Source organism: Archocentrus centrarchus, chromosome 24 (genome assembly GCF_007364275.1).
Source record: "Archocentrus centrarchus isolate MPI-CPG fArcCen1 chromosome 24, fArcCen1, whole genome shotgun sequence".
In the NCBI taxonomy this organism is placed as follows: Eukaryota; Metazoa; Chordata; class Actinopteri; order Cichliformes; family Cichlidae; genus Archocentrus; species Archocentrus centrarchus.
The window spans coordinates 9,820,236-9,833,771 of record NC_044369.1 but is presented as its reverse complement, the minus strand read 5'-3'; the positions used below and the strand labels follow the sequence as shown (position 1 = coordinate 9,833,771).

Below are 13,536 nucleotides of genomic sequence, written 5' to 3'. Positions count from 1 at the left end.
AATGTTTTGGATAAATAAAAATATATCCAGTCTTCTTTTCTTTCTACATTTTAAAATGCTTTTTTATTCAATTGTAGTAAAAGATTTATATGGGAACATCTGGAACTTGCTTGGCTCAGAGTTTGATTTTATTCACAGATGACTGTTTGAAGCTACATGAAGCAATCCGGATACTTCAAATGTAGGTAAGGAAATTGTGGTTTCAAAATATATCTTGGTGACTACATTTTTTTTTTGACATCTCAGGTGTTTTAACCTCAACATTGTAAAGTGAAAGGCATGGTACCATCCATCTACTGTATTGTTCAAATGCATTTTAATTCTACAGATTTGCATTTTTTTTCTGTAATCTTTCTTTTCACCTTTTCCTTACCCTGTGTCTGTTTTTCTTTGCTATTGAACTATTTTTTGAACTCTTATGCTATCTATCATTTTATTTTTTCCCCTCTTCTTTCAGTCTCTCCTCACAGCTTCTTTTTATATTTGTAAATCCTCCTCACCAACCTGCATCAAGAACTCATTTATTTATTCATTTATTGGCAACTGCAGTCCTGCGATTCCAGCTACACCTCCAGCATCTTTCAATAAATGTCATTTCCAAAGCCAGATGGACTACAGATACTGAAATAGTCCACCATGAGTTCATCAATCCTACCACTTATCAATATTCAGATTTTTCCTGTTTCATTTTCCGCGTGTCATCATGGAAAGGCCAGTAGATTTAAATGATTGATGCTGTCCAAGAAAGGTTCAAATACACTTAAAATCGCGTGACACTACAAAGAAATGAGCCAATGAAAAAATTAGTTGAGAACAGAGGAGGGTGTAGGTCAAATGAGTCATAGTATAGAAATCAATACACAGATTTCATCACACTGAGGCTTTTATCCAGTTTCAGGACATTTTTAAGACAAACACTTGCATTCACACAAATGTGAGGACAACATCTTGAGTATAACATTGTGTAAAAGAGAGGTAAATGGCAAGAGTTGGGTTAAAAATGTATGATTAAAAACAAAAGAAACAACCTCTCAATGTTAGAGTGAATGATTTTTGCTCAAGAACTATGTGACTGAGAATGTCCAAATTCACACCATAGATGCATCTACCAAAAATCTTGGACAAGTTTCAATCTCACTGACTTTGACTTCAAGGTAAAGATCAAAGGAAAATTATGGGCACGGACAACAGAACTTATGTGTGTCTGTGATTCAGTGTTTGGAGAGTGACATGACTGTGAGATCAGTTAAAACATCTGACAGGGGCGGGGTCTGCTGTGCCCTGCACCACTTGTTTTTGTTTTGGTTTTGGTTTTTTTGGAGCCATTCAGAGGTGGACTTGCTGCTGTGTTTCAGGTCATTGTCCTGCTGCATAATCTGAGTGCTCTTGAGCTTCAGGGCCCAAACTGATGGCCAGACATTCTCCGTCAGGATTTTCTGGCGGAGAATGCCTGCAAGTCGTCCAGGTCCTGAAGCAGAAAAGCAGCCCCAGACCATCACTCCACAACCACCATGTTTGACTGTTGTTATGATGTTTTTTTTGTTTTGTTTTTTAATGAAATTCTCAGTTAGTTTTACACCAGATGTAACGGGACTCAAATCATCCAAAAAAGTCCAGCTTTTGTCTCATCTGTCCACAGAATATTTTCCCAGAAGTCTTGCATGATTTTTTGGCAAACGTGAGAAGAGCCTTTGTGTTCTTTTTGGTCAGCAGTGGTTTTTGCCTTGGAACTCTCCCATGGATGCACTTTTGCCCAGTCAATCATGAACACTGAAATTAACTGAGGCAAGTGAGGTCTGCGGCTCTTTAGATGATGTTCTGGCTTCTTTTGTGACCTCTTGGATGAATCGTCACTGTACTCTTGGAGTAAATTTGTTAGGGCAGCCGCTCTTGGGAAGGTTCACCACTGTTCCAAGTTTTCTCCATTTGTGGATAATGACTCATGAGTCCCAAATCTTTAGAAATGTCTTTGTAAGCCTTTCCAGACTGACAGATGTCATTGACTTTGTTTTTTTAGATTGTCGCATGATGCGTTGCTTTTTGAGCTCTTTTAGCCTACTTCACTTCTCAAACAGGTTCTATTTAAGTGAGTTTTTGAATCAGCAGTTCTGGTGATAATCAGGCCTGGGTGTGGTTAGTGAAACTGAACTCAGCTTTCCAAAAAAAAGTGGTTAATCATGATTTAACAAGAAATGGGCATTAGTTTTTCACACAGGGCCAAATAGGTTCTAATAGCTTTTTCCCTTGATAAATTAAATAATCATTTAAAAACAGCATTTTGCGTTTCCTCTGGGTATTTTTTGTCCATATTCCATCTATCCACTTCTCCTGTTTGGGGTCACAGGGGGGCTGGAGCCTATCCCAGCTGACATAGGGTGAGGGGCAGGGTACACCCTGTACAGGTTGGCCCTACCAGCAGGGCCAACACAGAGAGACAGACAACACCCACGCTCACATTCACACCTATGGGCAATTTAGAGTTTCCAATTAAACTGACCCCAGTAAGTGGACTGTGGGAGGAAACCAGAGTACCCGGAGAAAACCCACGCAGACACGGAGAGAACACGCAAACTTCACACAGAGAAGGAGGAAGGGGCCAAGGTGGAATCAAACCCAGGCCTTCCAGATGGTATTCTAACTGTGAGGCAGCAGTGCTAACCACCGTGCCACCGTGCTGCCCCATTTTTGTCCATATTATATTATATAATTTGTTGATGATCTGTAACATCTACGCAAATATAAAAAAAAAAAAAATCAGGAAGGGAGCAAATACTTTCTCACAGCATGAACGTGTATTTGTACATTTGCATGTGTTCTGCCACAGAAAAACTATTGGTTTGTAGAAAGGGAAGGTTTATAGGTTTATTTTCTTCTTCCTGCACCATTTTTGTTCACTTGAACTTAGAGTAAAATAAATAAATAAAATGCACTCTAAAGATATGAAGGTCATTTAACACTTGGACAATAATTGCACTGCTATGATTTGCTAAATTAAAGGAAGCACAGAAAGTTTTCACTCCAAACAAAACACACACACAAAAAATAGTGTTTGCCACCAGTAAGCTTTACCTCCCAGTCCCGTATCTTTATTCTGTCAACTCGAAGTGCTGTCACTGCAGTGCATTTCTCAGCTTCGTTAATTTGATAATGCCCATTCAACACTCACACAAGTTCTAAACCTCCATTAAATATCCCTCACATCTCTGATTGCATCATTTCAGCCATCCCCCCCCCCGACACACACACACACACAATTCTTCCATTACAGACACACTGTGACTAGCAGAGATAATTTTCCATCGCTCTCTTTTCATCTTTTTTCATCTCCTCATCCCTATAGAGTTGCATTTCTGCGATTATGATAAATAAATAAATGTGCACTAGCTGCCTGCAGGTAAACAATACTGACACGTTCATTTAGCAGAGAAACCAAGATTTCCCTCAGAGTAGATTCATCGCCATCAGCCTTGTCTTTAATTTAGGTTGGGGTGAGATGCAGTGTCCATTGATTTCTGCAGGATTCTCATTCCCTTTCACAATGAGGTCAAATGTCAGGATCAGCCACAAAAACATCCTTTTAAACCAAAATAGGAACCAAGTCTCCTTCTTTGCATACTCTTCTGTTTAACATTAATTTATTACCGACAAATTTCTAATTGCTTTTTCTTGTGAAAAACAATCTCTCACTTCGTTCACCATCTGTCCGAAAACTCTTCAGCTCAGAGAATATCAGCACGCCACACATCAATGCTGCAGCTTTCCAAGGACATCTGACCCAACAGCTCCAAAAGGAAATTGCTGCATCACCACTCGATAGGAATTAACTTCAATTTTAGTATGTAGCGTCCTAATTATGCATGATAATTAAGTAAATATGTGCACCAGCTGCCCACTGGCAAGTAATACCAACACAGCTCATATTCATTTAGAAGAGAACGCAACATTACCTTTGGAATACATTCATTTGTCTTTTAATCAGCTCTGGGTGGTATACAGTAACCCCTGGAGCTTTGGATTATAATAATACCTGTTAGTCACCTATACAGTGAATCACATAGTATCTATTCAAACTTAATTCTTCAGTATAAGTAAATCCCTTGTGCATTTAGCAGCTCCTTGATCCTTCTGTCCAACAGCATTTATCCAAAGAGAGAAGCCTGATCACACAGACACCAAAAAAATGAGTCATTTTGTCCTGTTTGTGACATTGTGGTTTCTTCCCCTGGTATTATAAATGTAAAAGAAAAATAGGTGTTTAAGGACTGGCTTAACTTCTTCCAACATTTCATAGAAATCTCAGAATCCACTGAAACGAATTCAAATTTGCTCCAAAGCTCTGTCATGGATGTTAAATGTTCACTTTTTTTTTCAAAACTTGTGTAACTTACTTCTGAGTTTGACTGACAGCAAAGCCAGTAAAATATTTACACTGAAGCACTTACAGAGCGACATCATTCCCAGTCCTACTCTCTCTCTCAAGTTTGCAGCACCACCAACAGCAACGGCATTTGTCTCAAATCCAGTAACACAACTTTCAGCAACATCAGAAAACCACAAAAAAGATAATGGGGATTATGTTTGCTCTTACCTTTCTGTACACAATCATGTTGGGTGTGTCATCATCTGGGTCCACGCTGCTCATGGACCGCATGGAAAGCAGAGGTCGAGCTGGGGTCATCTGGACAATCTCCTTCAGTTCCTCAGCCCCTTCATCCGGTTCTGCCTTCTCCACAGGGCTCGACTGCTGCTCCTCTTCCTTCTCCCCTCCTTCCTCCTCCTCCTGCTGCTGCTGCTGCTGTTCTTGCTGTGGTGCCTCAGCCATCTCTCCCTTATAGTCGTCTTCCCCGTGTTTGAAGTTATCCTCTCTTCTTTGTCTTTCCCCCCTGTGTGTCCTCCTGTACTCTCTTTAGAGGCTAAGGGAAGAGAGAGAGACGACGTGATAAATTGGACCATAGCACTCACCACTGGGCTCCAGTCTCCCATGTCTGTCTGTTTTCTCGTTTTCTGTCAGCAGGCACAGGATGGATGAAATGGAGGTGTCATCAATTCTACGTTTCTCTGTCTCACTCTTCTGCTGTTCCCCCCAGTCCTCTGTCACATGAGATTGAAGTTAAAGGAGAATAAAATGCATTCTGTTTTTGCTTGATTCTTTCAATCATTTCAATTTATGGGACATCTCGTTTCCTGTCATACAGCACACGGTAACAACGGTACAAGCTTATTTGCCATAAAGGATGTGATGTCTTGTTTTACAAGAAGAGAATAAGAATGTGCTTCTTTAGTCAAAGATAGACATCTTTGAATGACTTTAAATTATGAAAATTGCCCAGATGGATATCTAATTTTCAAAGCTAATTTGCTCATTTCCATTCAAAGAAGCAGACGGGTGGAAGCAAGAGTGAAAGGGAAGGTTTACAAGATGGCAGGGAGACCTGCTATGATGGTATGGTTTAGAGACGGTGGCACTTAAAAAAAAACAAAGGAGGTCAAGCTGGAGGTGACAGACTTGAAGATGATTTTTGTTGGGCGTGACAAGACAAGATTAGAAAATAGTAGACCAGAGGAACAGCTCAGGACAAGCAGTTTGGAGACAAAGCTAGAGAGGCAAGGCTAAGGTGGTTTGTGGAGAGGAGGGATAAAGGATTCGTAGGGCAATGAATGTCAAAGATGGAGTTGCCAGGCAGGAGGAAAAGGAGGAAAACCACAGAGAAAATTCATGGATATAGTGAAGGAGGACATGCAGAGGGTTGGCATGGCAGAGGAGGATGCTAGGAATAGGCTGAGATGGAGGCAGATGACCTGCCGTGTTGACCCCTAACGGGAGCAGCCCAAAGAATAAAAAGGTTTCCATTCAAAGAGACGGTTTTACATTTGCATTGTTTGCTCAGGTTAAAGCTTTTTGTGATTTTTTTTTCCCCTTGGTGTAACATATTTCAAACGTAAATCTGTTTTTATTTCCCTACGAGAGTTCAATCAACCAATTTGTCACCATTTTCCTCTAACATGCAGAAACACTTCAGGTTAGACGGCTATTCCAATAAACTGCTCACAAAATACAGAAACAAATGATAGCAGATTAAATCCTTGTTTAAATAAAATCCATTAAAATTCCCCTTTAATTCACTACAGAACAGCATTCACAGAACCACACACATTACATGCAGCATATAAGATTTCTGAGGACAGAGGAGATGAGCTTAGGAGGTTCAAAGGAGGATAGGGCAAACAACTGGAAAGAGAAATAAAACCCACATGAGAACACAGCTTTCTGTATGAGGGTTCTACCTCATGCATTTTTCCCCTCCTGTGCTTATCAGTGCCAGAATATTTTTATTCCAAGCATAACTGGGACCAAATGCCTTTCCATTTAGTCCATTATAAAAGAAAAAAATTGGCTTTGACTGATTCATCAAAGCATATTCATCTTCAAACAGCTGGTCCCTTTGCTGGCTGCAACACTGAATGTGCAAAATAACGTTACATAGGGCTGTAAATCTAAACAGTTCTTCACTCGATTAAATGAGTCTGCTTGCAAACCACACAATGAAAATGCAAATCTAATCTGCAGACTCTATAGGAAAAGTTATGATACAGAGCTTTTTTAGATAACTGAATGCTTACAACAATATGCCTGGAAACTGGGAAATGTGAGATGCACTCCATTTTTTTTTTTTTTCATTCCATTTTAATTTATTTATTTGTTTTGCAGTCCAAACTCAAAGAGCGCACATATCCTCGCAGAATTTGAGGTTTCCTGGAAACATTTATCTCATAAAGCATTTGTAGAAGAAATGATGGGCTTAGGTGCATAACTGTAAGATAACTCTGCTCAGAGGAAAGTGTATAACCATAACTTTATGATCAAAATGGTAAAATCTTGAAAGAAGACCATCATACTCACTAAATATAAAGAATTGTTAAGGTGGAAAAACTGAAAATGTGGAGGGAAAAAAAAAAACTTATCTTGTCCTGGTGCAGCATCTCAGAGCACTTCAATGTCCCAAAAGCTAAATGCATATAAACTACACTATGAATAGTGAGAAGGAGAGCAAAACTAAAATCTAATTAAGTTGAAGAAACTGGCACAAAAGCTGAAAAGCGATCAAGTTAAATGACCCCATTAAATGTGTTAATAGAGTTCATGTATATAACATGAAGTTCACAAATAAATACACATTTAAACAGGGTGCAAAAGGCCTGATGTAAAAAGCAGTTATTCTTGATTGGACATGCTAATTACTATAGTCACTTTAATCTGTAGGGGAACCTATGGAGGGGGGGTGGGGGGGGGGGGGGTTTGCATCATTTTATCTAATTTAATCAATTTGTAAGTATTAACCATGTAAGCAGGTAGTCAGCTGAAATAAGATTGACACAGAGTCAATCTAAGGGCCTCCATCATGAGAACCCTTTGCTCCTTTCTCTTTCCCCTCACCCTCAGCTGATTGTGGCGGATGGCTGCCGTCATCTGATTATTGGGGTTTTCTCTCTAATATTGTAGGGTCTTTGCCTATGCTAGTATAAAGCACCTTGAGGCAAGTGTTGTTGTGATTTGGTACTATATAAATGAAATTGAACTGATGTGAATATTACACAGTTTTATGATTTTTTTACTCTTTTTAAGTGGTGCATTCTCCCACAGTCTGAAGCAAAATTATATGTTATAGAATTGCCACAAAGTAACTTCTGCTTCATGCCCAAAGCGTGAAAAGAAAAAGGAAGCAAAATGAGGGCGGGCCTGGTACTGACTGGTAGTAGGATGATCAGGGCTGGCATGTTAGGAAACATCCACAGGTCTGAAGATGGGATCAATACCACTCTCATATGGAATGGATGGAGCTTCAGCCAGGATCCAGTGTAGCTTAGCTTAGCTCAAAAATAAGAGCCCCTAGACTGTGAACTTTATTTAGCATCTGTATCACTCATAAATCTGTTTACACAGAAACATAGTGCTGGCCCATCTCCCTTTTGGGGGAAAAAAGCAAGTCCTAAAAAGATAAATAATTAAATATTAAGGATGAAAGTAAAGTTAGTGTACAGTAAGATATTGGTTTTGATTGGAGTAAGTGTGAATGTCGGTGTAATGTCCTCTGAAGTGAAGTTTAAACACTATTGTGCGTGTTTTTGTGAGCACAGGCGTGTAACTCCACATCGGCTTGCTCTTTAGATCAATGCTCTCATCGGCCAGCTGTTTGTGTGCGTCTGAATGTGTGAGAGGACACACTGTAGAAACTGTGCGTCTGTCCTGGAGCCTTGCATCGCTGAAGAAAGGGAACGTGCAGAAAAGAATCTAAATAAATGGCTTTCAACCTGCTGTTTTCATTAAAGGCACACCATCTGCTTAACTGGTATTCCAAACCAACAGTTAACACTCAGAAGTGATGCCTGGCTTGTTTCTCTGTAATACTCAAGTTTACGCTCCTATTTGCCTTTCCATCCTGCTCCTGGAATCTCATGAAGCTGTGTAGGCTGGGATCAATACCTCCAACACTTGCTCTAACTGTGGATTTTGCAAAGAAATGAAATGCTCAGGTTGAAAACTCACATGAGATCATCCTCTTTCATGCTGTTATTTAATTAAAGGTTCACAGGGGAGCCTCACACCCACTGATAGAGGCGCTTTTGTTGGCCTAATTGCTTCTAAGAACTTCTGGAGTCCGATTTGGTCACTTTGAGAGCCTCTGATGTAATACCTAATCTATTTATCTAAAATTAGATGAACGTGAGGAAGAAGAACTATATAAAGGGACCACCCACACCTCACTGCACAGAATACAAACAAAACGTTTTTACAGAAGAATTGAAAATGTGAAAGTAAAGCGACGCAATTGCATGAAGTCAACCTAATTACTGTCTCCCTATGCCAAGCCCTCAGACTGCATCTGAACCCCCATCCCAGGAAGCTCCTTTCTGTGGTGTTTATGCGGCTTCAATCAATGTGTTGTGATGTATTTGTGAGAGCCTGTAGGAGTGGGGGGGGGGTTCTCTGTTTGTTCAGTGCTTATGTTAGCTGCAATTAAACAGCTGCTTTGCACTCAGAGTATACAGTAGCATAGTCCTTTAAACTTTACTTAAGCTTTATCTTTGTTCTTTTTAAATGCAAAAGACTAACAAGCATGCTTGAATTTTTTTTTTTTTTTTTTTTAGCTGATGCCTTCACCAGCTCAGTGTTCAGCTCTACATAATTGGAAGAAATCAAGCGCTGCCACAGAAATGATACTAAATTGCAAGAAAATGAACACTGAGGAAGGCATCAGTCAAAACATTGATGCTTGCTCCTCTTTCGCACTACAGAAGAATAACAACAGCAGAAATGTTGTGATTTAATTTGATGTCAGGGAAGAATGTGCTAAGACACCAGGTTTCCGGAAATTCGGTAATGACTGGAAGAAACACATGACATTTATTTTTATACATGTTTCGGATTAATACTCTAAATTATTCTGATTACATTTAGAGGTGAACATTTATTTAACCACCCTCCCCTTTCGCTTAAAACATGCTGTGATGACAGGAAGTGGATGCGATGAGTGGGATCTCTTGCTGTGTCTAAAGTCTGAGCTATCTTTCTCTCTCTGGACCCTCCACAGTGCAACACACGCACGCAGCGTTTCCTTCACCTTCCATCGAAAACCACCGCCACCCTCCTGGGAAGGCTGCATGAGGATGTCTGGCTTTTTTACACAAAAGTCTGGCTGCAAATCAGGAGCACGTCGGTTTGGAATCCATTCACCTTTATTAACAGTAAAATCTGTGGCAGAAAAATCAGCGGGTTGCGCTGGTTTTGTGCGATCTATCAGGCAAACTGCATTCACTGGGATATATTTTACAGTTATGGATCATTCTTTTTAATATAATTGAACATTGTAAATGATGACATGTATTGTTTGAGGAAAAAAATATTAACAGCAAGCTACTGTTCTGTATAGTTATGGTATAATACTGGTCATTTATTTATTTATTAACATTTGATTGTGTGATGTGGTTTCCAAGGTTTCTGTGGCAGAAAGCAATGTTAAGGTTTAGACAGCAATGAGTGAGACTGCCGCTGCAATTCTCCAGTGTTCACCTTGGGTGGTTGATACAATTTTGAGTAGGGCAGGAATACTGTAACCTTGTGATACAAGAAGTGAATACAAAGCTGAAGAATAACAGGAAAGTGAATTCAGGGTACACAGAGGAGGACACTCCTCTGTGTACCCTGCGCTATACTACTGTTAGTTTATATTCAGAGGTGGCAAAAGTACAGACATTCTGTACTTAAGTAGAAGTACAAGTACTTGTGTTCAAAAATACTTTGGTAAAAGTCGAAGTACTGGTTCAACTTCTTTACTTAAGTAAAAGTAAAAAAGTACAGGCTCTGAAATGTACTCAAAGTAAGAAAGTAAAAGTAGTTCTTTGGCAGACATTTCTACCTGCTATTTTTGTGTAAAGCTAACCGAACCTCATTATATATTATTGTAATTATATAAAATAAACATGAGAACACAAATGTTACTCCAGTCTAAATTTTAATTCTAATGAATGCACTCAGCTTGAATCTGTTATGTAGGACACAAACTGTGAAAGGGAATTTAAACACAGCTCTGTTCTCTGTGTCCTCCATAGTAGAGGGTGACTGTGCCTCCACCTAAACACAAACATGAGGATACTCAGGGGTTACAGTGGGATTCAGAAGGTGGAGGAACCCTAAGATCAGCTGTAGTGGCTCTGCATGGGGAGAAGAACCACAACTTTCTATTGTGAGCTGCAGTAAATGATGTTGGTGTGCAGGCTGTGATCAGCTGACCTGCTGCTGCTGCTCTGAGGTTTACTGCTCTGTGTGGATGAACTTAACTCACAAAGATGTAACCCAGTATTTCACAGCTATCTGAGCTGATCTCCATCCCCTACACTGACAGGATACAGGCTGCATAAATGTTGGATTCAGTGAATGAACCTCAGCATCAGCAGCTTTGATTCAAACTCATCTCTGCTGCACTGATGTAACCTGTAACTCTGACCATGAACACAAACACTGTGCTCCAGTCCAACACAGAGCTTTACTGTAAATACAGTACAACAAGCTAACCTGTTTATCACACTAAACTACAGTATTTTCATACAATCTTTGAATTACACAAAGTCAGCATACCTCAGTTTATTTTGCGGTCCTTACCTTTAAATCTAACCTCTCTTCTTCCTCTCCTGTCCTCTTTCTCCATCTCTGAGTGAACTTCTCTCTCTTTGCTCTCCCTGAATTACAGCAGCTCTTCTTTTAGCTAGCAGACACACTGTGTTACAAACTGCACACACTTTGTGTGTTTGCTGATATTTGTTGAGCATTTAGAAACGTTGCATTTACCTGCCACACGTTACTCCCTTCATGCTCGCTCCTCTTCAGTAGCGCTAGCTAAGCTGTTTATGTGCCGCGAGCATAACTTACGGACTCGGTCCGGCCCGATTATAGCGCTATAAATGATACATTAATTATACGGGTTTACGTATTTAATCCCTTTGTACCCTTTAAGCCCCGGGGGATGGAGGATAGGCCAGTACGATTGTCTCGTATCTGTTATTATTCCTCCGTTTAGCCTCAGATCGTTTGTTTGACTGCGCACTGACTGGAAATGCAAACTTCTCCCTGACGTGTTAAAAAGTAACGAGTCTGTTTGAAAATGTAAGAAGTAGAAAGTACAGATACTTGTGTAAAAATGTAGGGAGTAAAAGTAAAAAGTACTGAGAAAAATAAATACTCAAGTAAAGTACAGATACCTAAAAATCTACTTAAGTACAGTAACGAAGTATTTGTACTTCGTTACTTCCCACCTCTGTTTATATTACTGTAGAAGCACTAATATAACAGTATAATGATGTCCAAACCACTGACAATATGATGCCATAAAGCTAAGAACACAGTATTTTTAATGACTGTAAATCCAGGTGCCATATATATATATATATATATATATATATATATATATATATATATATATATATATATATATATATTGTGGTTTCAGGCTTTTCATGAGATTTAGGATACTGCAAATAATCAGCCACAAGAGTTTTACTGATATAAGCCACTGGTGTTGGGGGATGAGGCCCAAGCTAGTACTTTTTTTTTTTCAGTTCATTCCAGTAGTGCAGACCTTTATAGATCTTTGAATGTCTTCTGCACCAACACTCAGATTTTTGCACAGTGGTGCTGTCAAATCAAATTAGTAAATTCTAGTCTTCCCCAAGCTGTCACAAAGTTGGACACACTCTTTGTTAAAAAACAATAAAATAAAAATCCAGACCAAAAGAATGCTAAAGTTGTGTACGCACATTTGACCATGAAGTCAAACAGGCAAAGTTTGACAATCCACAGCTAACTACATCAAGACTACATGTCATTGTCTTATAAAATGTAATTCTATGAAGCATTAATTAACAAGAAACCTCAGTATCACTGCTTAATAGCCGGAATAAGGCTTTAAACGTCTTCATTCTTAATGTGTGGAGAGTTTAAGTTTGATGGATGCTGCTCATGCATGTCTGCATACCAACAGTGACATAGATCTCTCTCTTGCTCTCACTCCAACCTCTGCCTGTGGTCTCTCCAGCCTCTCAGAACTGCTCCACTCCCCAAACGCACACATTCAGCAGTCTGCAGCCAAATTTACACTCACTCTCACTGACACACACGACATAGCCCGCACTAGACAGAAGCATGGATTTTTACGTGCATACTTTACGTATCCACTGCCCCAACATACACACACACCACCTCCCTCACTATATTTCTTACATATTTTCGTGCGCATCCCAACACATGCACAGAAGTCGAACACACTGAAATTGATTTCAGACATGCACCTGTGCACTCCAAGTGTCACCTAACTGACCAGCTGAGGTCCCTTTAATCACAATTGGGAAAAACTGCATCCTCCGTGTCACCCTCCGAAATATAAATTACCCGAACAACATCCAACCAACACCTCAGCACAGCACTCTGAGAACACCGCTGCACTGATAAATTATACATTCTATGACAGTAGGAGCGTTAAAAGCGCACACAACAATATTTCAGTTTTCTTTTATGCGTCTTTCACCACTCTTATGATATAGTCACTCACATTCTCTCTCTTCCACCCTCCGTCCCCGTCCCTTACCTCTGTAGCCGGCTTATCTCTCTCTGGGAGCTCCGGAGCCAAGAAGCGGCTTCACCGACCGACCCATCAAACCGCCGCACAGTGGGGAGAGAGAGAGAGAGAGAGAGAGAGAGAGAGAGAGAGAGAGAGAGAGAGAGAGAGAGAGAGAGAGAGAGAGAGAGCGAGAGAGAGAGCGCATTCAGTATATGGGAAATATACTGCAACAATTTAGACAGTAGATGTACTAATTAAATACTGCGCCTATGGCATTAGAGAGTATTAATTAATAATTCAACACCCGCATTAGCTGATTTGCAGTGCAAATTCCCAAACTTACATGGATTCGGGATTTTTGGGGGGGGGGCACTCGGGGTCAGGAGTTCCATTTCTCCATTTTGCCCGATTATCAGTTATCAACCCT

General features: G+C 40.0%; 1 protein-coding gene across 1 annotated transcript in view; it reads right to left on the bottom strand.

Annotated features, from left to right (window-relative positions):
* Nucleotides 1-13,175, bottom strand: part of LOC115774748 (regulator of G-protein signaling 6-like) — a 116,998-nt gene extending 103,823 nt beyond the window's left edge. The window contains 2 exon segments of the mRNA XM_030722146.1: nucleotides 4,589-4,913; nucleotides 13,101-13,175. Coding sequence (XP_030578006.1) covers nucleotides 4,589-4,822 — 234 coding nt within the window. The 5' untranslated portion in view covers nucleotides 4,823-4,913; nucleotides 13,101-13,175.
* Nucleotides 13,176-13,536: the final 361 nt, after the last annotated feature.